This window comes from Aethina tumida, chromosome 3 (genome assembly GCF_024364675.1).
Source record: "Aethina tumida isolate Nest 87 chromosome 3, icAetTumi1.1, whole genome shotgun sequence".
Classification (NCBI taxonomy): Eukaryota; Metazoa; Arthropoda; class Insecta; order Coleoptera; family Nitidulidae; genus Aethina; species Aethina tumida.
In genome coordinates this window covers 28,320,389-28,345,555 of record NC_065437.1, presented here as the reverse complement: position 1 = coordinate 28,345,555, position 25,167 = coordinate 28,320,389, and the positions used below count along the sequence as shown (strand labels likewise).

General features: G+C 33.1%; 8 protein-coding genes and 1 non-coding gene across 14 annotated transcripts in view; 6 read left to right on the top strand and 3 right to left on the bottom strand.

Annotated features, from left to right (window-relative positions):
• LOC109596638 (monocarboxylate transporter 12) overlaps positions 1-7,610 on the top strand; it is a 108,828-nt gene extending 101,218 nt beyond the window's left edge. For 5 of the 6 annotated variants that reach the window (XM_020012213.2, XM_049964362.1, XM_020012212.2 and 2 more), the window contains 5 exons: positions 4,516-4,684; positions 4,785-4,949; positions 5,350-5,870; positions 6,032-6,169; positions 6,566-7,610. In XM_020012213.2, the coding sequence (XP_019867772.1) occupies positions 4,530-4,684; positions 4,785-4,949; positions 5,350-5,870; positions 6,032-6,169; positions 6,566-7,224 (1,638 nt within the window). In that variant the 5' untranslated portion in view covers positions 4,516-4,529 and the 3' untranslated portion in view covers positions 7,225-7,610. Of the gene's footprint in view, positions 1-4,221; positions 4,312-4,515; positions 4,685-4,784; positions 4,950-5,349; positions 5,871-6,031; positions 6,170-6,565 lie in introns of those variants that run through there. The other variant, XM_020012214.2, reaches the window with a different exon arrangement.
• On the bottom strand, positions 3,742-3,814 carry Trnam-cau (transfer RNA methionine (anticodon CAU)). The gene has a single exon. It is a non-coding gene; the product is annotated as a tRNA-Met (tRNA).
• Positions 7,611-7,777: 167 nt separating the features above from the next.
• Positions 7,778-11,515, bottom strand: LOC109596614 (delta(14)-sterol reductase TM7SF2). Its single transcript, XM_020012184.2, has 6 exons — positions 11,424-11,515; positions 10,861-11,238; positions 10,263-10,405; positions 9,399-10,205; positions 8,950-9,346; positions 7,778-8,891 (listed from the first exon to the last, which is right to left on the bottom strand). Exons 2-6 carry the CDS (start codon positions 11,234-11,236, stop codon positions 8,614-8,616), a joined length of 2,001 nt encoding a protein of 666 aa, XP_019867743.1. The 5' UTR covers positions 11,237-11,238; positions 11,424-11,515; the 3' UTR covers positions 7,778-8,613.
• A 118-nt stretch (positions 11,516-11,633) lies between these two features.
• Positions 11,634-12,587, top strand: LOC109596621 (succinate dehydrogenase cytochrome b560 subunit, mitochondrial). Its single transcript, XM_020012190.2, has 3 exons — positions 11,634-11,812; positions 11,933-12,153; positions 12,208-12,587. Exons 1-3 carry the CDS (start codon positions 11,796-11,798, stop codon positions 12,486-12,488), a joined length of 519 nt encoding a protein of 172 aa, XP_019867749.2. The 5' UTR covers positions 11,634-11,795; the 3' UTR covers positions 12,489-12,587.
• Positions 12,588-12,942: 355 nt separating this feature from the next.
• LOC109596622 (succinate dehydrogenase cytochrome b560 subunit, mitochondrial) lies at positions 12,943-13,755 on the top strand. The gene is made up of 3 exons (XM_020012192.2): positions 12,943-13,027; positions 13,147-13,367; positions 13,426-13,755. The coding sequence occupies exons 1-3, from the start codon at positions 13,011-13,013 to the stop codon at positions 13,704-13,706; spliced, it is 519 nt and encodes a 172-aa protein (XP_019867751.1). The 5' UTR covers positions 12,943-13,010; the 3' UTR covers positions 13,707-13,755.
• Positions 13,756-14,047: 292 nt separating this feature from the next.
• LOC109596641 (tyrosine-protein phosphatase non-receptor type 21) lies at positions 14,048-19,896 on the top strand. Its single transcript, XM_020012218.2, has 9 exons — positions 14,048-14,169; positions 14,415-14,783; positions 15,242-15,652; positions 15,730-15,955; positions 16,011-17,624; positions 17,680-17,898; positions 17,951-18,133; positions 18,193-18,519; positions 18,688-19,896. Exons 2-9 carry the CDS (start codon positions 14,434-14,436, stop codon positions 18,814-18,816), a joined length of 3,459 nt encoding a protein of 1,152 aa, XP_019867777.1. The 5' UTR covers positions 14,048-14,169; positions 14,415-14,433; the 3' UTR covers positions 18,817-19,896.
• Positions 19,897-21,420: 1,524 nt separating this feature from the next.
• LOC109596631 (ubiquitin-40S ribosomal protein S27a) lies at positions 21,421-23,585 on the top strand. The gene is made up of 3 exons (XM_020012201.2): positions 21,421-21,493; positions 22,870-23,203; positions 23,364-23,585. The coding sequence occupies exons 2-3, from the start codon at positions 22,883-22,885 to the stop codon at positions 23,511-23,513; spliced, it is 471 nt and encodes a 156-aa protein (XP_019867760.1). The 5' UTR covers positions 21,421-21,493; positions 22,870-22,882; the 3' UTR covers positions 23,514-23,585.
• LOC109596630 (ribosome biogenesis protein NSA2 homolog) lies at positions 21,529-22,770 on the top strand. The gene is made up of 2 exons (XM_049964368.1): positions 21,529-21,544; positions 21,937-22,770. The coding sequence occupies exon 2, from the start codon at positions 21,944-21,946 to the stop codon at positions 22,721-22,723; it is 780 nt and encodes a 259-aa protein (XP_049820325.1). The 5' UTR covers positions 21,529-21,544; positions 21,937-21,943; the 3' UTR covers positions 22,724-22,770.
• LOC126264841 (protein Aster-B-like) lies at positions 23,488-25,135 on the bottom strand. Its single transcript, XM_049964367.1, has 6 exons — positions 25,021-25,135; positions 24,640-24,929; positions 24,396-24,588; positions 24,200-24,346; positions 23,952-24,102; positions 23,488-23,902 (listed from the first exon to the last, which is right to left on the bottom strand). Exons 2-6 carry the CDS (start codon positions 24,919-24,921, stop codon positions 23,788-23,790), a joined length of 888 nt encoding a protein of 295 aa, XP_049820324.1. The 5' UTR covers positions 24,922-24,929; positions 25,021-25,135; the 3' UTR covers positions 23,488-23,787.
• Positions 25,136-25,167: the final 32 nt, after the last annotated feature.

Here is a 25,167-nt window from a genome sequence, read left to right as displayed (position 1 = left end):
AGTTGCTTGACAATGCATAATAACTTTCATATTTGTAATTATTAATATGCATCCAGCACAATGATATGATTTGTCATCACTGCAGTGAAAAGTACAAAGCCCCACTTAAAATAAACTAATTGTACTCCAAAACAATGCTGAAACATTCAAGAACAATATTTAGACGAAATGAAAGAAGTTGCGATAGTTATAACCATGTTTGTCTTGCCATAAACCAAAGAAGAAACATGTATTTAAACAGTCCTAGTCAGTCGAATAAAAAAGGTGTCAGCTTGTAAGAAAATACGCGCACATGTCCAACGTAACGGCCTCATTCTCTAACACAGGAACTCGACGACTCGCCCATGAAAATGCCTCTTGAGCATTAATCCCAGTTACAACATCCGCAGTGAGTGCGCATTTAGTGAAGTGCAATACAGCCCTGCCAGTCCATATGGTCGTGAAGAATGACACTGAAGAGTGACGCAACTGGTTCGGGAGCTGGATCGAAGGAAAAGAAACGGAGACGGAGGAATGGCAACGACCGACGAGGAGCTCTCAAGTGATGAGCGGCCACGGCGCAGCGGCCTGTCGAGGTCCAGGTCCCTGCCTCATCTGTCCCATCATGACTCGGGCCTCGGGAGCTACTACGGGGTTTGAATTCCGTTTTTTCCCCTAAATATTTCGCCATAATTGTATCCAGAGAAATAAAATAATAATTATAATAATTATAATAATAAAAAATTATTAATATTCTGTCGAACTTTGATAACTCACAATAAATCATTATTTGTCTGGAAAATACTCCAATTTATTAAGACTAAACTACTAATAGGTATAAAAAAATACAATACATCTCTTTTTACACGATTTTTTTTACACAAATTTAATTTAACACGAGTTATAAAGACAAAAAAAATCTCTTTACACGATTTTCAATATTCTATGAATTTTCTTTGAATCTCATAGAATTATATTATTTTCTTTTTTCAAAGTATAATTTATTTTTTATAATATATTTAATGGAATAAGTACAAAATTAATTCTTAAGTGAACTGTAATAAAAATTTCTAATATTGTTTACACTTAATTCTCTTTTTACATGAATTTTTTGAAAACGTATCTATCGTGTAAAAAGAGAATTAAGAAAAAAAACAACGTGAAAAATATTTTTTCTGACATCAGAAAAATATTTTTTTCTTTTTATTTACCCTTAAAACACTTTGATTCATTATCTTAGGAACATTCATCATATTTTTTATTAGAGTCTATAACTTTTGGCTGAATAAACGTTAATAAACTAATGTTAATGAAGGAGTTTCCTTTTGCCTCCTTTTATATTTTATACATTTTTTACATAAACCGGTAGAGGGACTAATTTAACCATTAAGTAAAACTGACAAATTTTGAAGTGTTTATTTTTTTGTTATCCTCGAAAGTCCTGCCAAATATCATCAAAATCCATCGAATGTTGTTAATTAAGAATTCCCTCTAAAAATTGTACTTCACAAATTCAGTTCGAATTATCAAGACATTCAAGTACTCAAAGTTCGAGTTATCAAATAAAATTACACGTAATTCTCACTCTAAATATTATTGTCGAGTTATGGAAGTTCGACAAGTTTTAAAAATTTTATGGCGCAATTTCATATAAAAACGAATGATTTACATCAATTTTATTAATGCCAATCAATTGTAACCTAAAATATCAGGTAAATGTAAATGCATTTAAGAAATTTAAATGCAAATGCAGCCGGATTATAAGCAGATACTGTTTCCGTATTTGGTAATAATTGTGGAGTCTCTATTGATTATCTTTCTTTCCTAAACTAATTTTGCTGATTGCAAAGACACTCTGCAGACACTGTTTTTCTTTACTTTCCCAGAAATTTCATTTTCTAACTTTCTTAACTGTAGTATTTTAAATGACAAAACTGTGTAGACGACAACACTTCCAAAACGTTGTTTAAAATTATATATTTACTTTTCTACAATGATATTTGATGTGATTAAATGCATGAATTAAGTGTTTTAAAATCGGCGGATGCGCCGGACAGATAAATTACATTCAAATATTTGAAAATGTATTTTATATTTTAAATCGCAATGCAATAAATGCGATTCAAATCGATTTGGAAAGACATACGAGTTCTAGAACATAAAACGTTGTGATTTAATGTAAACTGTACTTCGGCTATTTTTCATGTGAAAGCTTATACCTGAACCTACTACAGTTATATGCTACATAAATTGTGTATTTACATGATGTAAATTTCTTGAACATATACTCGTTTAAATTTATGTGACTGACACGATCAAAATTATTATTTCATTTCATTCTCCTCGATTTATTGACTGTAGGGTATATGCTTGCAAAATTGGATACACTTTTTACCAAATTAATATTATTAATAAAAACAATCTTTAATTTATTTTTAATTAAATTGGAAAGTATCTATTTAAACTTTTGTTTGTTTGTAACGTGTTTATAGTTTGCTCTCAATATACCCCGCATCTGGTACGCTTCCAATACCAAAGGATTTATATGAAATTGAACTGCAATTGTACAATAAACTTTGCTGTTCATAATTCTTTCGGTTCTCTCCCGTTTAATACTTCTGGGGTTACATTATCTTTCTTTGGAAATGCATCGGTTTGATAAGTAGTTTTCGTAATGTACACAAAGTAACAATTAAAATAGTTGTAAATTAAACAACCTGTTAAAAAATCTATCAAAATGTTTTGCAAGTAATTTCTTATAATTGTAATTTAAATTACCCAAAAATAATTTTAGTAAAGAATACATTGTCCATGATGATGATGTTTTTAATTGCTCTACATCTGTTGTGCATAAACAAAATAAGATGGTCAGTATTATTTTAAGGTATTTTAATATTGTGTGTGTAAGATCTCTAAATTTAGAGGCGTTGTAAATACTGCCTGCCCATTTATGGCAAACATATAATCCATCGGATTTAAGTCTGACGATTGTGCAGGCTATTGTGCCATAAAACCACGATTTCTTTGTTGATCATTCAATTTGTCACAACACCAATAGCACCAACAATTGGAAAAACGATTGGTTACAGAAAGTTGTTTAAATATTACCATGCCTTTAAAAACCCATTTAGAAAAACGAGGTTAGTCTTATCAGCAATAAAGGTACAACCTATGACCACTATTGTTATCTCTATATAAAAAAACTTCTAGTGCTTAAAAAGTTTTAAATTTCCAATTCCTCTCCTTCGACGAGAATCTGGGTTAAAACCAAATCGAGATTGTCATTGAATAAAACTGGCGTCCAATCATTTTCCACCCAGTTTACAAAATCATGTCATTCCAAACTCATCACGTTCGTATTTCTAGTGGGCACCTTATTGATATTTTAGGATGTAGATTAGCTTCATATAATCTGTTTCTTAAGTTATTCTGACAAACCACCACATTACGTGCTTGCTGTAGCTTCGTTTTCAACTCGAATGTTATAAGAAAAGGTTGTCTTCTAGTAGTTAATGTCAAATGTCGATCTTGAATTACTGTTGTACAGTATCCACGACCTGGATGCTGTTTAACTGAACTAGCAGTTCATCAACAACGTCCCCATAATCGACTAACTAATAACACTTCGATGAAAACTGAACCTCTCAGCTACCTCAATTTGTCTTAAGCTACCTTGAAGCTATCCCTCTTCAGATCAGGGGATTCTCTGAACCTTGTAGGTGTCATAAAATATTTGATAAAGTATTTTAAGAAAAAAAGTAATGCCCCGGGTGAGGATCGAACTCACGACCTTAAGATTATGAGACTTACGCGCTGCCTACTGCGCTACCGAGGCAGTTGGTATATTTTCGCAATAACTTCATGCGCCGAAAATACCCCATAAACAATAATTTTAATTAAAACTACATATTTTCATTAACACAATCGCATTTCAATAACACAATCGTTTTAATAATTGAAATATTTAAAAAGTAACTACAAAATCCCTTTTATATTCAAATTTAACTCCAATTAAATCCGGAATCAGTTCTTTACTGTTATAGTTGATTCGCATTAAACAATCTAATATTTAAAACTGACAATGAGGCAAACCATTTAGGGATCAGGTGTGGACGAAGCGCCTGGAAGCAGGGCGGCCCGTCTGGTAGCCGATTTACGTCAGCTGCTGACTTTAAAACAACACTACTATCCCGAAGGCGGTTGGGGATGGGTAGTGTTGGTAGCTGCGGTTCTCGTGCACATTCTCAGTCACGGAATGATTACGTCCGCGGGACTTTTTTACGTCGAGATCGTTAAGAAGTTTGGACCGGCCGAAACAACAGGTAGAGATAGGTATTTTAAATGTGAATTTGAATACATGACCAGAAGCAAAATGAATAAATGAATAACTGAATATTATGAGCTTACTATTGTTTTAACGAAACAGTCAACAATACAATATCTTGCCAAATGCACATTTCAGATATGTAGGATAATTTGATTAAAAGAAAAAATATATAAGTTTTGAATATTAAAATTTGTTTTGATTTGTTTCAGGATGGCTTGGTGCTATGTCGACCGGAGTGGCACTGCTAATTTCACCAGTCACCATCGCATTCTGTCGCAGAAAGTCAACGAGAGTGACCGCCGTTATGGGAGGTCTTATCACCGCGTTAGGATGTCTCTTCACCTCATTCGCAACACAGTTCCACCAACTATTTTTCAGGTAACACTGTATTGTATTTATTGTTTTTTAAACATTTAAAACTGCAATTAAAACACCTCCAAATTTCATTTTATTGTATACTAATTATTAATGTTTTTAGTTATGGTACGGTAGTTGGAATTGGAGTTGGTATTACTAGAGACTGCTCGACTTTGATGGTTGCTCAGTACTTCAAAAGAAAACGCGAATTTGTCGAAATATTTATAGTATCTGGAAGTGGATTGGGAATTGCTACTATGTCAATAATTATTAGAAGTACAATAGGGTAAGTATCGTCAATCTTCAACATGTCACTTTGATAAAGGTTCATTTTATATACAAAAGAAATCGATATGAATGATTAATCTATCAATTATCAACAATAATTACAAATAATTCAATCTCTAACACAACTCTACAAAAAAGCTATATATTTAACTGTCTTCTAAGAAAATATAATAGACTTCCCTGTTTATTGCCCTTAAGGATAAATCATATTGTACATTAATGTCCATTTACTAAATAATATTTTATCGGACAATAACAAAAATAAACGTGTCAAATAAAATATATTAGCTCTTTTGTGACATATTTTCTTTAAAAATTGTGTTATACAGTTAATAATTTGGAAGGGCAACTAAATAAAATATATATACTATTGGGTATTGTTGTATTTGTTTGTATAGCGCATTGGGATGGAGACTTGGACTGCAAGTGGTCACTGGGGCAATATCGGTGACTTTCATCCTAGGTACATTTTATCGCTCGGCCTCCCTGTATCATCCCCAACGCAGGGCAATCCTTCATATAAAAAACCAAAAACGCAAAATAAAGGACAAGAATAAGATTGAAGACAAGGTGCCGTTCTTCGATTTCAGCACCTTGAAAAGTAAAACTGTACGAATACTTCTTATATCGACTGGCATAAGCGCTTTTGGAATTAACACACCACTATTTTATTTGGCATATCAAGCCGAGGTTGAAGGACTAGGAGATTCTACGGTGTTTCTTCAAATGTACTTGGGGTTGGCGTGGACTGTTGGTTGTGTTGTTTTCAGCACATTGGTTCTTCACAACTCAACGGAATGTAGAATTGCGAGACAATATTTATGCCAGACTGCCGTATTCATGTGTGGACTGTCCATTTTAGCCTTTACTGTTGTTAGCGGAAACTATCATGCCTATGTTATGTTTGCTTGGATTTATGGTAAGTTTATTGGCTACAAAACTGATTTAGTTGGAAAATTACTTTATCTTTTAGAGTAATAAATCCTAATTTATCCAGTAACTTTTAATTACTTTAATAATGATTTAATTATCAAGTTTCACGTAATTTATTACTCTAGTAACCTTTGAATTTCTTTGTAGGAATATTTTGTGGAGGTTATCACTACTCTTTGAAAATGTATACTTATGAAAGAGTACGTGCAAGGAATTTCGCTAGAACATGGGGCTTTGTGCAATGTTCACAAGCCATACCCATTGTAATAGGCGTTCCATTTTCAGGTGAGCAATTAATTTTATTCACACTTAAAAGTTTATACACCAAACACTTCACGCGTACTTGTTTGAAATAAATTTTTATTGCAATTATATTATCAATAATTATTATAATAGTTATATCGAAAAACCCTTAAGTAAAAACATGATAAAAACTAAATGTACTAAAAATATCAATGAGATATCCCAAAACATGAAAATTACCTTGAACTATTAATCAGTATATTTATACCTTATATAAAATCCTTAAAAATAAATAAAAAATCACTTCTTTGACACAGTTAAAAATTCTATAATAAAATCTACGCAACTTGTTTTTAGCATCTCTCTCAAAATTAAAAAAAGAATAGGACCAAAGAAGAATGTTGTGATAATATAAAATAATATTTACTTATTGCCTAGGTTACATGAACGAAAACTGCGGAGACAGAGCGGGATACTACTTTAGTTCCACCTGCGTCCTGGTAGGCAGCCTCACGTTGTTCCTAATCGATCTTCATCGGCGAAAGATCTCCCGGCACAAGCACACGCGCGAAAACGGCACCCGTCATTTATGCGTGTCCGAAACCTGCCCCCAACGAAGGAAACTGTCTTTCTCGCAAGAACCGGAAAATGATGGAGGAGTGACCGCGGGTGCCGCTGCCGCCGCCCTTGTTCTTGGGGCTGACATTGCCCCTAATCAATCGGGAGGTCTGCTCGAGAACATGGTCGCATCCAATGAGAAGGCGGAATTAACATGCATTTCCGAAGAGGGCATTGCGGACATGGATCTTCCCGATAATCTGCTAGACGATTTAGACTATATAGGAGACTGTATCACGTCATGTAACAAAGTAGAGAACTATTTAATGCTTAGTGAATTCGAAAATAATTTAATTGCGGAAATGCCTGTGATATTGGACAGGAAGGGTCGAAGGTGGTCTCTGGCGAGGCCGAAAATTGCTCAAAATGTCGAAGACAATGTGCCAGAAGAGGAGAACACCGGATTAACAAAGAGCAATGGTAAATGGAAAGTTTTTCCCAATCGTGTAATCACTGTAATAGATGAATCGTCCGTTTAAATTATTAATGCATAGTTGTTGGCGTAATTGGAACAAAACTAATGTATTAAAATTCAATAGGAAAACATTGCTGTACTATAAAAATTTATAAATCTTTACATCATAATAGTTGAACTATGCATTAATAACAATTTTATAAACCTACATGATTATACATGTATTTTTAGAGTAATATATTTAATATATTCATTGAGTCTGTCCTTAGGAAATGTAGATTTATAAAATTGATAAGACATGTTTACTGCCAATAGAAGATAAGAGACTCTACCTCAAATAAACCGTCATTGAAAATTGATTACGTAAGCGGAGAGTACAATAATAAATATTGGTTCTATTACTATATGTAACCAGATATGTATACTTAAATTGTAGTAATTTATATTTAATAAAATATATAATCCAAACATTTTTTTTCTTTTATTTCATTTTCTCGTAGTTCATAGTTCACTGCTGTTTATAAATGTTCTAACATTACAAAGATTCCTAATGGTAATTTTTTTAAATCTTTTTGGATTTTTAATAAATTTTTATGATTTGTAATAAAATAAAACTGTATTTTTTTAAAAATATATTCAAAATCTATTATATATTTTTGTACAGTTACATAATTTGTAACACCAAAGTAATGTGTTGCAGTATATTTACAAATAACCTAGAAGTTATAATTTTTGATATACATTATAATAATTAATTAATGTAATGTCTAGAACAAATACTGTACATTGCACAATCTACGAGATCAAATGTACAAAATATGTACAGTTTATTTGGTAAATTTGTTCGGATTAGAAATTACACAAACATAATTAATAAAATTTTGGAGAGGCTTAATTATATTACAACCTAATATAATAAATTTAATAAATTATTAAGATATGGCTATTTAATTTCACACAATTCAAAGCGACGTCATGGTATTTTAAAAATATCAATAAATTACTTGAAAAATAAGCAGTTATTAGATAATTAATAACACCAAGTAATATATAAAGTCACCAAAACTTTAAATTGCGGAAGACTATTGTAAATATACAATATTTGAGCAGTTACGATAACCCTATAATATGCACTATAATTAAAAATACATATACAAAATCAAAATGTAAAAACGTAGGACTTCTTAATAACAATACTAATGACAGTATTAGTATTAGATATATGATTAAAAGGAATATCAAATTTTGTCCAAATAACCCTCTATACATTTCTAATATAAAAGTTAATTTTGAAATTAGTTAAATATAAATATACTCCTCGAAAATTCATTTGTACAACAAATAGAGGAACATTGAAAGATGAATAATTGTACTTGAATGCTCTATAAGATAAAATAATATATATTCTATAAGAATTGTAACTAATCATCTTTCGTCGTCATCGACCGAATAATTAATAAACCTTAGGAAAAAGTACATATTTAACTTTACTGCAATACCGGTCCCACGCCGCACCGTATTTTAGCTTACAGCGAGCGTTATCTCTTGTCGATCTGTAAATGAGACCCAAGATAATACAGACTGTAGAGAGCACGAGAGGCGTGCAGTAGACAAATGAACCGAACGTCATATTTATTAAAATGTCGCCCAAATAATTAGGGTGACGTACATGTCCCCAAAATCCCGATGTCAATATCTTATTTCCCACAGCAGTCGGGATTCCCTCATAATCTGTAAAGCACACAAATTAATTCATACTCCATTACAACAATAATTGTAATAAACTTACGTGCTACTGAAGGGCAATACGGATTCTTCTTGAACGCGTGCTTTTGGTTATTCGATACCCTGTACAATACGTAACCGATCGCAAACACCAGCAAATTGATAGCCAGCAGCCAAATCGGCAGTCGAACTCGACCGTCGACGACATGTCTTGTGATTGCGGCCATCCAAAACGAATAGACAAAACCGCCTGTGGCTGTGGCGTAACCGAAACCGTCGTAGTGGAATTTCCTTGAACTGATCCATTTTTCTTCGGAAATCAAGGAATCCAGAAGGTACAAAGTGGTAAGCGCATAGTAAACCAAAACGGTGGGATTGTAGTGCAAGTTCTTGATATCCAAAATATCGACTTTGTTCAACAACCCCAAGCTTTTCGCCAGATATGTCGTGTTAATCAATAACTGAAATGAATGTTTATTAAAAACGATGTTTAATTTTAAACAAAAATCTTACCGCTGTAATGATGGACAGTCTGGATACAAAGACTTTCAAATCAATGACTTGGAAAATCCTTGGATTGACCTCTTGTCCAACAAAAAACCCGTATACGCGACTTCTGCCAGCACAGTTAACGTTTAGGGCTGATATTCCAACGTAAAAACTTCTCACATACGCTACCACACTAAACAAAATGCCAGACAGAATTGCCATAATCATGAAATGATACAAATGTTCCGTCAAATAATTGAAGGGAGAAAAGCCTTTTACTTGAAGACCAATCACGATTGAAAAGATTACAGTGAACGAGAAAAGTCCGTTAGTAATATATTCCAGTTTACCATGTTTGTTTGGCAACCCACTGACTCGCCTACCACCAAAGGGCAGCGCGGTCAAAAAGGCAAGAACGTTCAGATAACACAAATAAATCAAAGCAGTTTTTAAATCAAACCACGTCTTCAAATATTTGTACTTATCCAGATTCGGTAGTTTATTAAACGTACATTCAGATACACTGCAGGATACGTAAAAGGTTATGGTAAGTAAGGGAATAAGCAAGATAAGGAGAGAGCTACCGAAACTACCGAAGTATTCGGAAAACTTTTTGGCTTCGCCGATCTCACGTAGATCCGACTTTCTCTGAATTTCGGTAACTTCATCTTCGTCAGAGAATTCACCCAACCTCTTTGACACGCCATCGAATTGTTTCAAGTGGACAATACGTTCTACTTCACGATTTTGTGACCTCGTGACTCGGGTTATAGTACTGCTGATCGAGTTTACCAATTCTTTTGTTACTGAACTCTCCCTCACGGATTCAAACTGAAATCATAAAGATAATTATGTTGAATTTGTTGAATAAAATAAGGGTAATTTTACTTTTTCAATTGGCTCAGCTTCCAAGTCCGCCCTCGTTCTTCCTCTAACTGCAGCCTTTGGTTTCTCTTTTATTGGTTCAGGCGCATCAGAATCATCCTCACTATCTACGATAATCAACTGCCTTTTTGGGCGGGTTGTCATGCCTAGAAGTATTTTGTGTGACTAATCATTTATCAAAAACATTGTGGAGAGTGTTCCCCATTGGTTGTTACTACAATGCCAAAACTCAGTTCTCACTGATATTTCAACTAGTTTTTTTTATCCAGTTTAGAAATTCTTTATCAAAACAACCAATTTGGTTCTAAATACAATAAAGATTCAATAAGCATACATCTAAGCATATCTAATCATTTATTTGCTATATACCCAAGAAATTCATGTTATCAGTTTATACACAGTATTTTGTGTCTGAATATTATTTATAATTTAAATTAAATGTTACATATATTACCATACAAATTCTATCAATTCACATATTAAAATCAATAAGCTTGATGAAAATCAATAGTTACATTGTTTTCTTATATTGAAATATTAATCACTATTACTTTGTTTGCCATTATCATATGCTTAATTGATTATTTACTTAAACACTTACCAACTTTCTTTTCAATTTCCACATCATTTTGCACTTGAATGGTCAACTGTCTAGCAGGGCTTTCATCACCAGAACCACTTTTAGTTTTAGGACGCCCAGGACTCCTGCCTGGACTTGATGGTTTTGTGGCTCTGGCTGGACTTCTTGGTCTGCCTGGGCTTCGAGGTCTACCACGTCTACTGGGACTTTTAGTTCGATCTCCACTATTTTCTTTCGTGTTTTTCGGCGGCGAGCTCTGTGTTTCCGCCGGTGGCTTTGTTCTCGCCGGACTTTTTCTTGCCGGACTTCTACCTCTTTTTGCTGGTGCTGATTTGTTTTCTGTGTCGTCAACCGTTTCACTGGCGGCTTTCGACGTCGTTCTTTTCTTGGTTAACATCTCTGAAACGGACGGTCCGTTAGAAAGTGTGAATTTGAAAAAATGTAAACACCGAGGTCAAATAAAACCGACACAGGTTATATCGGCTTGGCGCCAAAAAAACAAATCTATTTCCGTTAAGCTTTGTTAATTTATTTTAAAAGTTTTCATGGTATTATGTGCATATATGTTTTAATAAAAGACTTACCGTTTATTTATATGTATCAACAAAGTTTTTTAGACGTATTTTCACTCACTCGCACACTTCTACAAGCGACGCCGTCGATCAGAGTGACGCTTAGGTGGGGATGAAACCAGTTGTTTGAAAATTCTCAAATGTTATTGGTTAGAAACGTACTCTGTGATCAAGTTAGTGAATAAACAAGTGCATTTGTCTAATATTTTTGATTGGCAATTTCCATTACTGTCAATTTACCCGTAACACATAAAACTTATACTGAAATATTTCTACTAATTTATATACATTTAAAAAATTCTATTTACGCGAAGATTTCTGTGTATGAAACCAAGCTCTCATTTGACTAAATTATTTCTCAGGTTGTCAAAATAATATACAAATATGTCTCTGATCTTCAGGTAATTATTGATATTTTTGATACTAACAAATTCTGTAATCTTTACTCATATTGGTCTATTTAAAGCAAGAAAATATGTTACGACATTTACCAATGTAAATTATTATATAATCCATTTTAGGTTAGCTGGACGTCAAACTTGCTCCCAATTTTTAAAGAACGAACGAACGGGACTTCTTAATATAGTCAGGCCCGTGACTCTACAATCTAAGACTGTAGAGGCATGCAAATCTGAAGGACATGATGAACGTAACATGAGACTGAATAGACCGCAGTCCCCACACTTGACCATTTATGCCCCACAGTTGACCAGTATGCTGTCAATCTCTCACAGAGGAACTGGTAGGTACACAATTATTTATGAGAAAACTGAAATAAACATTATAAATTTTACAGGTATGGTCCTTGGAAGCTACTTGATTGGATTAGGTCTTGCTGGTCTGGCATGCCCCGATCAAATTCCTGCTTGGATTGATGCCCTTCAATCATTTCCAGCTCCAGTTTTGCTTGGTGTCAAATTCTGTTTGAGCTTCCCCATGGCATACCACTTCTGGAATGGCATTCGTCATTTGATGTGGGACATGGGCAAATGTCTAACCCTTAAGGGAGTCTACACAACTGGATATGCTATGTTGGCTATTACTTTTGCCACCAGCATTGCCCTGACCATGCTTTAAACTGGAAGTCATTATATTATGTAATTAAATAATTTATTTTGAATCTCTGCCTATACTGTATATATTTCAGTTTATTAAAATAAAGTGATATTGTTTAACTTTGTTTAATTTTTATTTAAAATTATAAAATTTGTGATACTTGTGTACTCAACTCTGTGTAGTGAATGTACTGTATATTTACATGATTGTTACTCAATTTTTCAATTGCCACTAATTATTAAATATTATATTCTTATGCCTAAAATTGAGTGTTCTTAAAAATTCTAAACAATTACATCTTAAATATGTTAATAAATTGTATTTAGTTTAATCAGAAGTATTATAAATTAGATCAAATATGTTTATAATCATTTTTTGATGCACTTACAAAAGTTATATATTTGCTAAAATGTTTCCGTTAATTTATATATTTTTATTTGTTCAAAACTCTCGATCTGGAGATTGCGCAATTGAATAAAGTATTTACAGATATTAAGATAAAATTACCTATGTTTATTTTACAGGTATCAAATAACATACAAAATGTCTCTAATTTTTAGGTAATTATTAACATTTTCAGTGGTATTGAATTGAATTAACTCTGCAAATATTAAAGTATTCACTATATATTCAACGTAATTGTACATCGCTAACGTAATTATTATGTAATCCGTTTTAGGTTAGCTGGACGTCAAACCTATTCACATTTTTTAAAGAACGAACGAACTGGACTGCTTGGTACAATCAGACCTGTGACTCTACAACCTAAACCCGTAGAGGTATGCAAAAATGAAGGACATGATGAACGTAACATTAGACTTAAAAGACCGCAGTCTCCACATTTGTCCATTTATGCCCCACAGCTGACCTGGCTACTGTCAATTACGCATAGGGGAACTGGTATATACAAAAAATTAATCGTAAAAAACTATTAAGAAAAAAATTCAAATGTTTATAGGTATGATTCTGGGGAGTTATATGATTGGATTTGGTCTCACTGGTTTGTCCTGCCCTGATCAAATTCCTGTTTGGATTGACGCTCTTCAATCACTTCCCACTCCAGTCTTACTTGGAGTAAAATTCTCTTTGAGCTTTCCCATGGCATACCATTTCTGGAATGGTATTCGTCATTTGACATGGGACATGGGCAAATGTTTAACACTCGACGGTGTCTATACAACTGGATACATTATGTTGGCTCTTACTTTGTTGTCCAGCATTGGCCTGACCATGCTATAAATTGAAAATCAGAGTATTATGTAAATAAAGAAATTATTTTGAATATGAATTTATATTTCAATTTAATTAAATAAAGTGATATTTTTAAATAAAATGTAAATACTATACTTGTATTTTAATTGTCCCGCACTGAATTTATATTCAATATTAAAAAATTATTGTAAATTCTATTTCACTTTATTTAATGTAAAAGTATTTGTAATAGTATGCTTGGTCAAGACATAGATATTCAAAAAAAGGAAATATTCCATGGAAAATTTGTATTTAGCTCTGACATCTCTGAACCGATATTGAAAACGTGAATGGAATGTGATTGAGACAGGTGTCTACCTTACCGCAATCATCAAACGTAAATTTTTAATATCACATACTGTCAAAAATGTGAATTGAATATAAATAAGTTATATTTATACTTTTTAAAAAGGCGTAATTTCTTCGCATGCATGAAGACTTAAAACACAAGGTAAATAAACTATATTTTGTTTTGATTCGAACTTTTTCTTTCAGTCGTCTTAACTAGATCGTATTTTCGTACTGGTTTTCTGTACATGATGCTCACATTTGAAATTCGCAGTAATCAGTTTTTAGGTCACAAATTCCTTCTATATTTAGAATAAACGATTTAGTTTTTAGTACTGAAAGTAAAAGTAAATTTAATGCACAACAATTTAACACAAAATATGTTAGTACTATTATTTTTTCTTTTAGGATATTTCCATCAACAACAATGCCTTTTAAATTAAAATTAAAGAAGTCGAGACACTACAGTGTAGTGTCCAAGTCTTTATTTGTAATTTCAGTGGAAATTCTAGATGGAACAACAGTTGAATGTACTTTATCTTCAGAAAGCACTGGACAGGATTGTCTGGATGTTGTATGCCAAAAACTGAATCTAAATCAACCCTATTTCTTTGGCCTACAATACTTAAGCAGAAATAATGAAAACATGTGCTGGTTAGAATTGGACAGGCCTATTAAACGACAATTGGATAAATATGCCAGAGGTTTGAATGTGGCTTTGAGGGTGATGTACTATACCATATCAGGTGTGAGACTCATTCAAGATGAAACAACAAGGTGAGGAATTTATGTTTTGTTTATCTGTATTTGTTCTAAATGAGTATCTAGATACCATTGCCATGACTCATTACACATCCAAAGTTGATCTGGCAAGGTTTTACTGCATTAAATAATTAATTATTTAAGTGCAAGATAATTGATTATAAATTGATGTAGGTTTCATTAATGCATATTTATTGAATAATTATATGGATTTGTAATTGCTCATGCTATTATGTTTCATTTATTGATTCATTAAATAAACTTGGTCCAAATTATATTTACTCCCCTCTGTGTGTAATCTAACATGTGGTTTAAACATCGTTTCTTATCTAAATTACTACATGTTTTTTAAAATTTTTAGCCTGCAGTTTGATAAAAATATTTTTATGATCGTATTTATTTACGTTACAACTTGACTATATGACTAAAACAAATTTAAATACTTTTTGAAATAAATTTGTATAATTCCTCAGATCCCACTATTTCCTTCAACTAAAAATGGATGTGATGGAAGGTCGGATCTCTTGTAACCCACAACAGGCGGTAGAACTGGCTAGTTACTGCATGCAGGCCGAGTTCGGTAATTTCGATGCCGAGCGCCACACATCCCACTACTTGAAAGACTTCGGTCTCTTTCCGCGGTCCTACCAAGATCCGGGACTCGTGGAACAGCTAACAGAGGCGGCAAGCAGGCAGCACGCCGCCCTTCACAATTTACCACAAGCCACCGCCGAAGAATACTACATTTGCGCCTGTCAAAAGCTGCCCGGTTATGGAGTTGAATTTTATGCGGCCAGAGATAAGGGCGGAGACGCAGCGAATATTGGTGTGTCACTGGTTGGTGTTACTGTGAAACATGCAGATGGAAAAGAGAGGCAATATGGGTAAGATTCTTTCAATTCATTTAAATTATTTTTATAGTATTGTCAATTATTTATATCTTTTGTAAACGAATCTTTAGGTGGTCAGACATAAGTAACGTAATTAATCACAAACGAGATTTCACAATAGAATCAGTTGGGGGGACGGAAAAAGCTGAGTTTCAATTTCCCGACGTCGAGAGTGCAAAAAACGGTTGGAGGTTTTGCGTTCTGCAACACATGTTTTTCAGACAATATGAAATGAACAACTTTGACCAAACTGACAAAAGTCCCCAACCACCTGTGTTCCAACAGGCTAGCACAGAGGTAATCCATTCACAAACCATTAACTATTAATATTTATGCTTCCTAATATTTTAAGGAGAAATTAAGACAAATGGACAGTTATGAGGACGTGACAAAAGTTAGTCAGTGGGACAGACCAGTTTCTTCAATGCAAAGTCTAAATAACAGGGCCCAATCGACCTCCTGTTTGGACTTAAACAGATCGACGCCAGATATGGAAACGTTGCGCAGTCTTTTACCATCTTACAGACAAGCACCAGATTATGAAACCGCAGTTCAACAAAAATATAGAAATTCCTCCGGTGCAATCGCCACACGCGAACCTATCAGAAATGCACATCCTATTTTGTACAGTTCGCAGCCCGAAATTCACCAAGCCGAAACATTCGCACCGCATTTGTGTTATCCTGATGTGACTCATAATAATATCGAACAAAAAAATTTGTTATATAGTTCTGGATTTGCACAATCTCAAATATTATCCAACGAGACTAGGCCTCGGAACGTTGTCGATATGACTGATAACATAGGCATGTTGCATTTGTACAAGCCTCCGCCTCCCTATCCCAGCAACCGGATTAGTTCAAATTCCACTCCAGATTTGGCTGGAATATCGCAGCATGCGAAACCTCAAAATCATTTCATCAATAACTTAGTTAGTGGATCTAGTCCAGATCTGGTGTCCACTAGTAATTTTTACATTAAACCTTATGGACAACTGTATGCAGATCAAGCCCATCCCATTCATCGCTCCCAAAGCTTCCTGCCGCCCCAACATGGCACGTACGAGAACTTGGCTTCCATTTTTAACAACAACATGCGAGGTAGACCTCAAGCAGTGATAGTGGAAAACCCCAACATAACCAAGCACATCAAGAAAGTTTACGACGAACACGGCAACATAATATATTGCATGCCGGCTAACATGAAACAGATTTTACAAGAAAATCAACTTCCAAGTACTGGATTCGTCGTCACGCGCAACCAAAACGCCATGGTAGCGCATGATTCTCATTTGAACAATTCCACCGAACCTATTTACGAAAATATACCGTTGCCCTGGCAGAATGACAATACGGAGATGAGGGCCCGAACTCAAAGTATACATAGCGCACCAGAAATCAGTCAGGCAACTAACTTGAACGTTATACAATCACAACTACAGCAGATGAACTTAAATACTGCCCAAGGCAGCAAAGAAAACCTGTACGCAAACATTAACCATAACAATAGCGCCAAGTCTTCCAAAACAGAACTGAACGTTCATCCTCCTAACAACCTGAACGAGTCTAACAGGTCCAGTAAAAATTTAAATTCTTCCAATGTTTCAAGCAACGTAAGCATCAATCGGAATGAATCTCCCAGCTCCATTAACAGAGTGAACACCTTCGTTAATAAGAACTCGTCTCTAAACACAACCGGTACTAGTTCGTTCGCCGACAACAGCACGGTTTCAAATGAAACGTTCACCGACACTAGTTCAGCATCAAACACCAGCTCCACCAAGTCGAAGAAGAAGCGATGGGGAATATTGATGGGTAGAACTAAGTCGTCGGAGAAAATCAAAAGTGCTACTTTAGGCAGGGAGAAGGAGAAGAAAGACAAAGTTCAGATGAACAACAAACACAGGTGGTCTACTGGATTGCCTCGATATAATCCGCTTCCGCCATCAATTAGCAAAGAAACTATGGTAAGTTGTGTATAATGTAAGACACTGCATACAATATTTAACAACTTTTTTGCAGTGCCAATTACTCGAGAATAAGTTAGCAGACAGTCAATTGTTTTTCGAATTTGACAAAATTCCTAAGAAGAAACAAAATGCCGAATTTACCACAGCTCTACTCCCCGATAATGCAGCTTTTAATCGGTTTAAGGACGTCTTTCCATATGAAGACAATAGATTAAGGCTCACTCCAACTAAACACAATAAATACGGTTACATTAATGCATCTCACATAACAGTAAGTGTTTTAACTAAATCTTTAAATGAATAATTTAATACAATTTTTGCAGGCTACAGTTGGCAGCAAACAAAGATTCTACATAGCAGCTCAAGGACCGACAAAGCAAACACTTCCGTACTTTTGGCAGTGCGTTTGGGAGGCTGAAGTTTACCTCATGGTGCAGCTAACAGATCCATCAGAGGATATCACCTACCTCCCAGATGCCGGTGATCGTTGTATTGACATTGACCAGGTAACTATAATAGAAATTTTGCATTATCCTGCATACTTATCTCAACACTCATGTTATAGGACTATCAAGTGTGGTGGGAGTTCTCGCAGACAACGGGCCACTGCGTGACGAGCAAGGTGCGGTTGTGCCATGTGGCGTCACGACGCTACCGCACCCTATGGCACCTACATTACACCGACTGGGGCGATCAAGGTTGTCCAAAATCCGTCGCCCACTATCTTGGGTTTCTCGAAGAGATGCAGTCTGTGCATCAGCATTCGATGGGCGAAATTCCGCCAGGGCACAACAAGAATCCGCCCATTTTAGTGCACTGCACGGCGGGTGTAGGCCGGACTGGACTGACGATACTCAGCGATTTGTTGCTCTATACAGTCGATCACAATCAGGTAACGTCATAGTGTTTTAAATGCAAAATAATAAATTGAGCCGAATATCTATGTTTGTTCGGGTTTATAGATATGGAAACAATGGTCACAAATGCCTTAATCTTTACAAATTAAACTGAAGTTTATATATTTTATTTATTGTATAATAATGTATTGCTAATTTTCCAGGAGGTTTGTATACCACGAGTCGTTGGATTACTCCGTCACCAGAGAGCGTACATCATTCAAACTGTTGCGCAGTATAGATTTGTTTATTCTTTATTAATACATTACTTGAAACAAACAAGACTTATTTAATCTTTTGTGTTTTAGGGAGTTTGTGTGTTTTACACGTATTTATTCTCGAGTGATTTAATTTATATCTCACCCAATTGTTTTTCGTTTATTCTCGATGCATTTATAATTTTATTGGTTAATAATATCTACGAAATAATCATGATGTAATAAAGTTTTAGATACAGTTATGAGTATTTTGTAAGAAACGAATCTCGAAGTTTGCTGTATCCTTTTTTATTATGCATATACAATGTGATCCGAATTAAATCACTCTTATATGTTTAACATTTATTTTATCAAAATATCAGTATTTTTGCCTATGTTTATAAAATTTATCACCTTTTTCTATAAAATTGATTTAAAAAGTCTGATTATATTAGAATTAAATTGTACAAATTGTCCATTATGTAAGTAACAAATCCTTCCTTAACTAAGACATTGGAATTTATTTATGTGATTTATAACCATATTCAATTTTGACATTAAATATTATCGACATTTCCAACAAATCATTTTGCGCTGTACAATTTTTATCAGTTAATTAGTATTTATTTTTTAATTTCACATTTTAGTTTTTTTATACATTGTTGGTTGGATATTAGGTGAAACTGATTTGTCGGTTTTGTGTTTATGTAATAATAAATGGATAAGTATCCATCAAAATGTATTAGAGTGTCTATATAATCATTGTTTATTTATATGATAATTTACTCCAAAAAATTAAATTATTTGGATCTGAACATTCTCCTAAGAATATAAATAATTATAATTGCCAAAGGTGTTTAAAATTTTTAATAATACAGGATACACATGAATTTAATTGGTGAATATTGAGATTGTTTCATATCCAAATTTTTAATTATATCTGATGAATATGTTTTAATGAAGGTAATATTCTTATTTGTGTACATAATTGAAAAAGGCACTCATTAGTAAAAGGCTGTGTATATAATATATTTGATATTTTAACAATTTTATTGTCTGGAAGCAATTATTATTGTGATCATGAGCAGTGCCTTATATGTATTATGAAATTATTTCTCGAGTACTCTAATATGAAATGTATTATAACATTATTTAAAAATATAATATTATAATTTGGTTTGTTTTTTTATTTAGCCAATATATTATACTAATGTAGTAAATATTAAACAAAAAGGAGGTAGTTAGTGTGCTATAAAAACAGGTAGTAAGTTATATAAGCCTTATTCAAGGGACGATTGGAATATATGATATACCATAAATTAAAAAAAAAACTTCGTAGAACAGCACTATTTTGAACCAGGTTACAGTATATTAGTCTGAATTGGTTACCCAAAGAAATAGCACAATCATATATAATATATTAAGTAGCCTATTGAATAAACTGTCAAAAAAGCACAAACCATCTTATTTTTCAAGAATATTGGAATATTATACTTAATACCTAAATTTAATTTATAATATCTTTTTGGTAAATTCGTAGTTATCTTTCTCAATTGTTCTGAGGTAATTTCCGCACATGATTCATTAAATATACTTACGAAAATTTGAAATTAGTGCAAGCAGACTACTTAATTAAAAATATAAATTCATGAAAAGAATATTTTTAAGAAATTTATTATGTGCCCATTTCAGAGAATACTTAATCAAGTGTAATATGTATCATGATTTCTTAAACCTCGTGCTTTACAATTCAAAAAAAGTTTATTAAAATGGGACAAAAAATACAAATTTTATGAGAGTGTCGCCCTTTCAAATGGGCCACAGAGTCTATATTTTTTAAACGTAGGTAGTTTCTGCGACCATATTGTGTATTTATTTTATTTAAAATTTAATTGTAGAAAGAATATAATTATATTAAATAAAATAAAAATATTTTAATTGTATTTAATCAGAAATGTACATTTCTTAATTAACAATAAATAGTAATGTATACTATTTCTCTAATCATCACTGTGTATATTTATAAATATTTACACAAAATATAATATTATCTACATTAATGAAATGTTTTATTAATATGCTATTAAGATTGAATGAATAACTATAACTTCACACAATATAAATACATAACAATAATTTCCCATTACGCTCAAAGTCACGCTCGACTATTGATTTATCAACCTTATTCTGTTGTCCTATTATATAAATTATGATTATACAATCTAATTACTTAATAAAGAGTTTTAATATTTTAAGATCAGTTGTAATCACCTCAAAAACATTTGATCAGAGTAAGATTTTTCAACCATTTTGTTAATTTTATTTATGAATAAAATTAACAAAATGATTGAAAAATCTCATAATAGTTATGAAAAAATTATTTTATTATTCTCCGTTATCAAACATTATACAGTAAATATAAAAAAAATAAAACCGGTAACTGTAAATAAATTTGCAACAATTGATGTAAAAGTTACATGATATATTTCAAATAGTGGCGGGGAATGCCAACTTAAAACAGTAACTTTTTATAAATTATATTCGTTGAATAAATACGTTGATTTTATATTTTAAATTGAGAAAAGTATGTGTTTTAATTGTAGTAATTTTTTTGGTAAATATAATTTAATTATACATGATATAATGAAAGGAAAAGCGAATTTTCAAATTTTTTTTCTTATGTTGGTAGACTGCCGGAAATAATAATTTTCTCTCTTCGTCACATCCTTCACGTCAATCTTTCTTTTCTCGGCGTGTCATGGTGGAGTAGAAGGTGCGTAGATGTTGTGATATGTTTTAATAGTTATTAGTTTAGTGTAAATAGGTAAATTAAAATGCATTTGTTGCACTTATCCAAACCACACGTTGTTCAATACCCCAACAATTATTTTTATAAATTTATAGTAGTTTAGTTACAAGGTTGCAAAATGGAAACCACATGGTTTTGAAAACATTAAATGTTTGTATCTAGAGTTTTTACTCATTTATACCGGTTTTGCTTATTGCATTAGTATGTTTTAACGTTTACTATTTCTGTAACAAGTGTACTGTGGATAAATCCTTGAATATGACTATTTAAGTCAGGTTATATTTGTAAGGTAAGTAGTACACAACACTTGTACTTTCCGGTGTATAGTCATATTCAAAGAGTTAACACAAGCGTTGAATATGATTATACCCATATAAGTAAACTGTTTTTATTTTACATTGTTCCAGACACAAAATGCCACAGAACGAGTATATTGAACGTCACCGCAAACTCTACGGTCGCAGACTCGACTATGAAGAACGCAAAAGGAAACGTGAGGCTCGTGAGCCCCACAAGAGAGCCCAAACCGCCAGAACTCTGCGCGGTATAAAGGCCAAAATATTTAACAAAGAAAGAAGAAATGAAAAGATACAGATGAAAAAGAAAATCAAGGCACATGAAGAGAAGAAGGTTAAGAAAACAACAGAAAAAGTGGCTGAGGGTGCCCTCCCAGTATATCTTCTGGATCGTGATGTTCAATCCAGGGCCAAGGTTTTATCGAACATGATAAAACAGAAGCGCAAAGAGAAAGCTGGAAAATGGGATGTACCTATACCGAAAGTCAGAGCACAGGCAGATGCTGAAGTATTGAAAGTTGTCAAATCTGGCAAAACAAAGAGGAAAGCCTGGAAGCGCATGGTCACAAAGGTGACATTTGTTGGGGAAGGATTCACTAGGAAACCTCCAAAGTTTGAGAGATTTATAAGACCAATGGCACTGAGATTCAAAAAGGCACATGTTACTCATCCAGAACTGAAGGCCACATTCCACTTGCCCATTATTGGAGTAAAGAAGAATCCCAGTTCACCAATGTTTACCAGTTTGGGTGTTATAACAAAGGGTACTGTCATTGAAGTAAACATATCTGAGTTAGGTTTGGTTACACAGGCAGGTAAAGTTGTCTGGGGAAAATATGCCCAGGTCACCAATAATCCAGAGAATGATGGGTGTATAAATGCAGTGCTCTTAGTATAAGTTTTTGTGTATTGTAAGTTTCTTCATAAATAAATAATTTTAATAAGTGTCGCGTTTTATTTACATTTACTATATTGAACAACATGTGGTGGGAACATATTTTTGTTTGCGTATAGTTATCTATAATGTATATGTTTATTTTGCAGATAGCTCCCCAGAATGCAGATCTTTGTCAAAACCTTGACTGGCAAGACCATCACCCTTGAGGTCGAGCCTTCTGATACTATTGAAAATGTGAAAGCTAAGATCCAGGATAAGGAGGGAATCCCCCCAGATCAGCAACGTTTGATCTTTGCTGGTAAACAACTGGAAGATGGTCGTACTTTGTCTGACTACAATATCCAGAAGGAATCTACCCTCCACCTTGTCCTGAGATTGAGAGGTGGTGCCAAGAAACGTAAGAAGAAGAATTACTCCACCCCCAAGAAAATCAAGCACAAGAAGAAGAAGGTCAAGTTGGCTGTATTGAAATATTATAAGGTAAATTTCTAATTTTCTGTTTCTTGTATATTTTAGTTAGTTAAATAATACAACTCGAGAAACGAATATTTTCTAAAATAATATGTGAAATTGATGAAAATTTATATATTTGTTAAATAAATGAAATATTTTTGAATTAAAACACTTAATTTGATTACAGGTTGACGAAAATGGAAAAATCCACAGATTGAGACGTGAATGCCCTGGTGAGCAATGTGGAGCTGGTGTCTTCATGGCAGCCATGGAGGACCGTCATTATTGTGGAAAGTGCGGATACACCTTAGTTTTCTCTAAGCCAGAAGACAAGTAAATGACTATTCATAAGTTGTTATAAAATACACCTTGTCATATATATTGTAATAAACTGTATATATCAAGGTCATGAACTTGTTTTATTTTTTTCATATTTTCAATAAAGGTTGGAATATTAAATTAGATGGAGTAAAAAATAAATACATTTTATTCATATTTACTTCACAATTCATTTCTATTTCTATCTATTAATAACTTTTTCTTAGACATAATAGAATGTTCCACCTGTAAAACGTACATTTTTAATAAGATGTATATCGTCAAAATACTTTTCAATTAACACTTGCCCGTTTTAGCAAATCTATACTTTCTTCTAATAACTTTTTCCATTGGTCTGAGTCAAGAATGGCAGATTCTGAATTATGAATATCTCCAAATTGTACATTTCTAAAATATATCAATTACCACCGATAAATTGTAAATAAACCTTACTTACAATTCTGAGAATGGGTCGGACTTTTCCAAAGATAAAACCTTTCCATACAACACTGCATTTACTAACAGGAGGAATAATAAGAAAAAGAAAATAATCCAAATAGCAGTGTGGGATGATTTTGACTTTGGCGGTCTTTTCTTCTCCATATGATCTACAAAAGGAATTTATTATTGTTTTTGATATTTAAATTTATTAGCGTAAAGTAATTTTTTAAATTTATTGCCCAAAAGCAGTAAAGTAATACCTACATCTGTTTTCTTTAACTTTTACAGGAGCTTTTCTTTTCACACGCCTTTTATTGCCAAGTCGGTACTCATCACCTTTCTCCTTTAATATCCGAAACATCGTACTATAGGTATCAATGACCCCAGCGAGAGCGTTTTTCTCAATCATGCCTTGGTAAAAAAATATTAAAAAGTGGTTAAACCCCATCTTTAAACTTACTTTTTATAAATCCTAATATAGATTTGTTATAAACCACTTTTCCATATACCGTAATTGAAGTTTTATTATCTGAAATTCTTTCTAAACAGAAATGTACTTGAATTTTAAATCTGTCTGCGTAAGGAATTCCTTCATTGAGGGTTTCTTCATCTATACTGTAGAGATATTCCGGCTTACTACAAGGCAATATTACCTAAATAAAAACATTTTTTTTATATTTAAATTTGTCAATTTATTTACTCACTTGTGTTGAAAGACATTGCGATGTTTTAGGTCCCAAACCTTTTGGCAATGTCATAATTAAAGAGACTAGTCGGGTTTTGGTGTTGTCTAAAGAATTCTCTTCCCATTCTGTCAGTTGTAAAACGGTATTCTTTCTTAGCTCTTGAAAGTCGTCGAAGAATTGCGAGTGTGTGAAAATTATAGTAAATAGTTCGTTGATTGGAAAATTTAAAGTATCAGATACCAGTTTCTGTCCATCATGTTCATTGGTACATCGAATCGAGTTTGGACCACTATCACTCATTTTCTTTTCTAACCGAAATGATTTATTAATTAGTCTATTATTAATTTCACATTTTATTAAAAATTTGTGAATAATACGTATATACAAAAATATACTTACTTTAAAATAGTTGTTTTGTAAAATCTAGATTATTGTTTAATTATTAATATAAACATGTGCTACGCAGTGAACGTAATAAATGATATATAAAAGATAATACACATAGTTGAAAAAGTCATTAGACAAGCCTAGGTGGGATCGAATATT

Excerpts from the sequence above, each read along its gene's own strand:
- LOC109596622 (XM_020012192.2), top strand. Across the intron at positions 13,368-13,425 it reads AATTACGCATAGGGGAACTG|GTATGATTCTGGGGAGTTAT; the intron begins GTATATACAAAA and ends AAATGTTTATAG.
- LOC109596614 (XM_020012184.2), bottom strand. The coding sequence starts at position 11,236 with ATGTTAACCAAGAAAAGAACGACGTCGAAAGCCGCCAGTGAAACGGTT. Across the intron at positions 10,406-10,860 it reads GGAAATTGAAAAGAAAGTTG|GCATGACAACCCGCCCAAAA; the intron begins GTAAGTGTTTAA and ends AAATACTTCTAG. Across the intron at positions 8,892-8,949 it reads GTATTGCCCTTCAGTAGCAC|ATTATGAGGGAATCCCGACT; the intron begins GTAAGTTTATTA and ends TGTGCTTTACAG.
- LOC109596631 (XM_020012201.2), top strand. The coding sequence starts at position 22,883 with ATGCAGATCTTTGTCAAAACCTTGACTGGCAAGACCATCACCCTTGAG. Across the intron at positions 23,204-23,363 it reads CTGTATTGAAATATTATAAG|GTTGACGAAAATGGAAAAAT; the intron begins GTAAATTTCTAA and ends ATTTGATTACAG.
- LOC109596621 (XM_020012190.2), top strand. Across the intron at positions 12,154-12,207 it reads AATCTCTCACAGAGGAACTG|GTATGGTCCTTGGAAGCTAC; the intron begins GTAGGTACACAA and ends TAAATTTTACAG.
- LOC109596641 (XM_020012218.2), top strand. The coding sequence starts at position 14,434 with ATGCCTTTTAAATTAAAATTAAAGAAGTCGAGACACTACAGTGTAGTG. Across the intron at positions 15,653-15,729 it reads GGAAAAGAGAGGCAATATGG|GTGGTCAGACATAAGTAACG; the intron begins GTAAGATTCTTT and ends ACGAATCTTTAG. Across the intron at positions 15,956-16,010 it reads TCCAACAGGCTAGCACAGAG|GAGAAATTAAGACAAATGGA; the intron begins GTAATCCATTCA and ends TAATATTTTAAG.
- LOC126264841 (XM_049964367.1), bottom strand. The coding sequence starts at position 24,921 with ATGAGTGATAGTGGTCCAAACTCGATTCGATGTACCAATGAACATGAT. Across the intron at positions 24,103-24,199 it reads AAAAGTTAAAGAAAACAGAT|ATCATATGGAGAAGAAAAGA; the intron begins GTAGGTATTACT and ends TTCCTTTTGTAG. Across the intron at positions 23,903-23,951 it reads TCCGACCCATTCTCAGAATT|AAATGTACAATTTGGAGATA; the intron begins GTAAGTAAGGTT and ends GATATATTTTAG.
- LOC109596630 (XM_049964368.1), top strand. The coding sequence starts at position 21,944 with ATGCCACAGAACGAGTATATTGAACGTCACCGCAAACTCTACGGTCGC.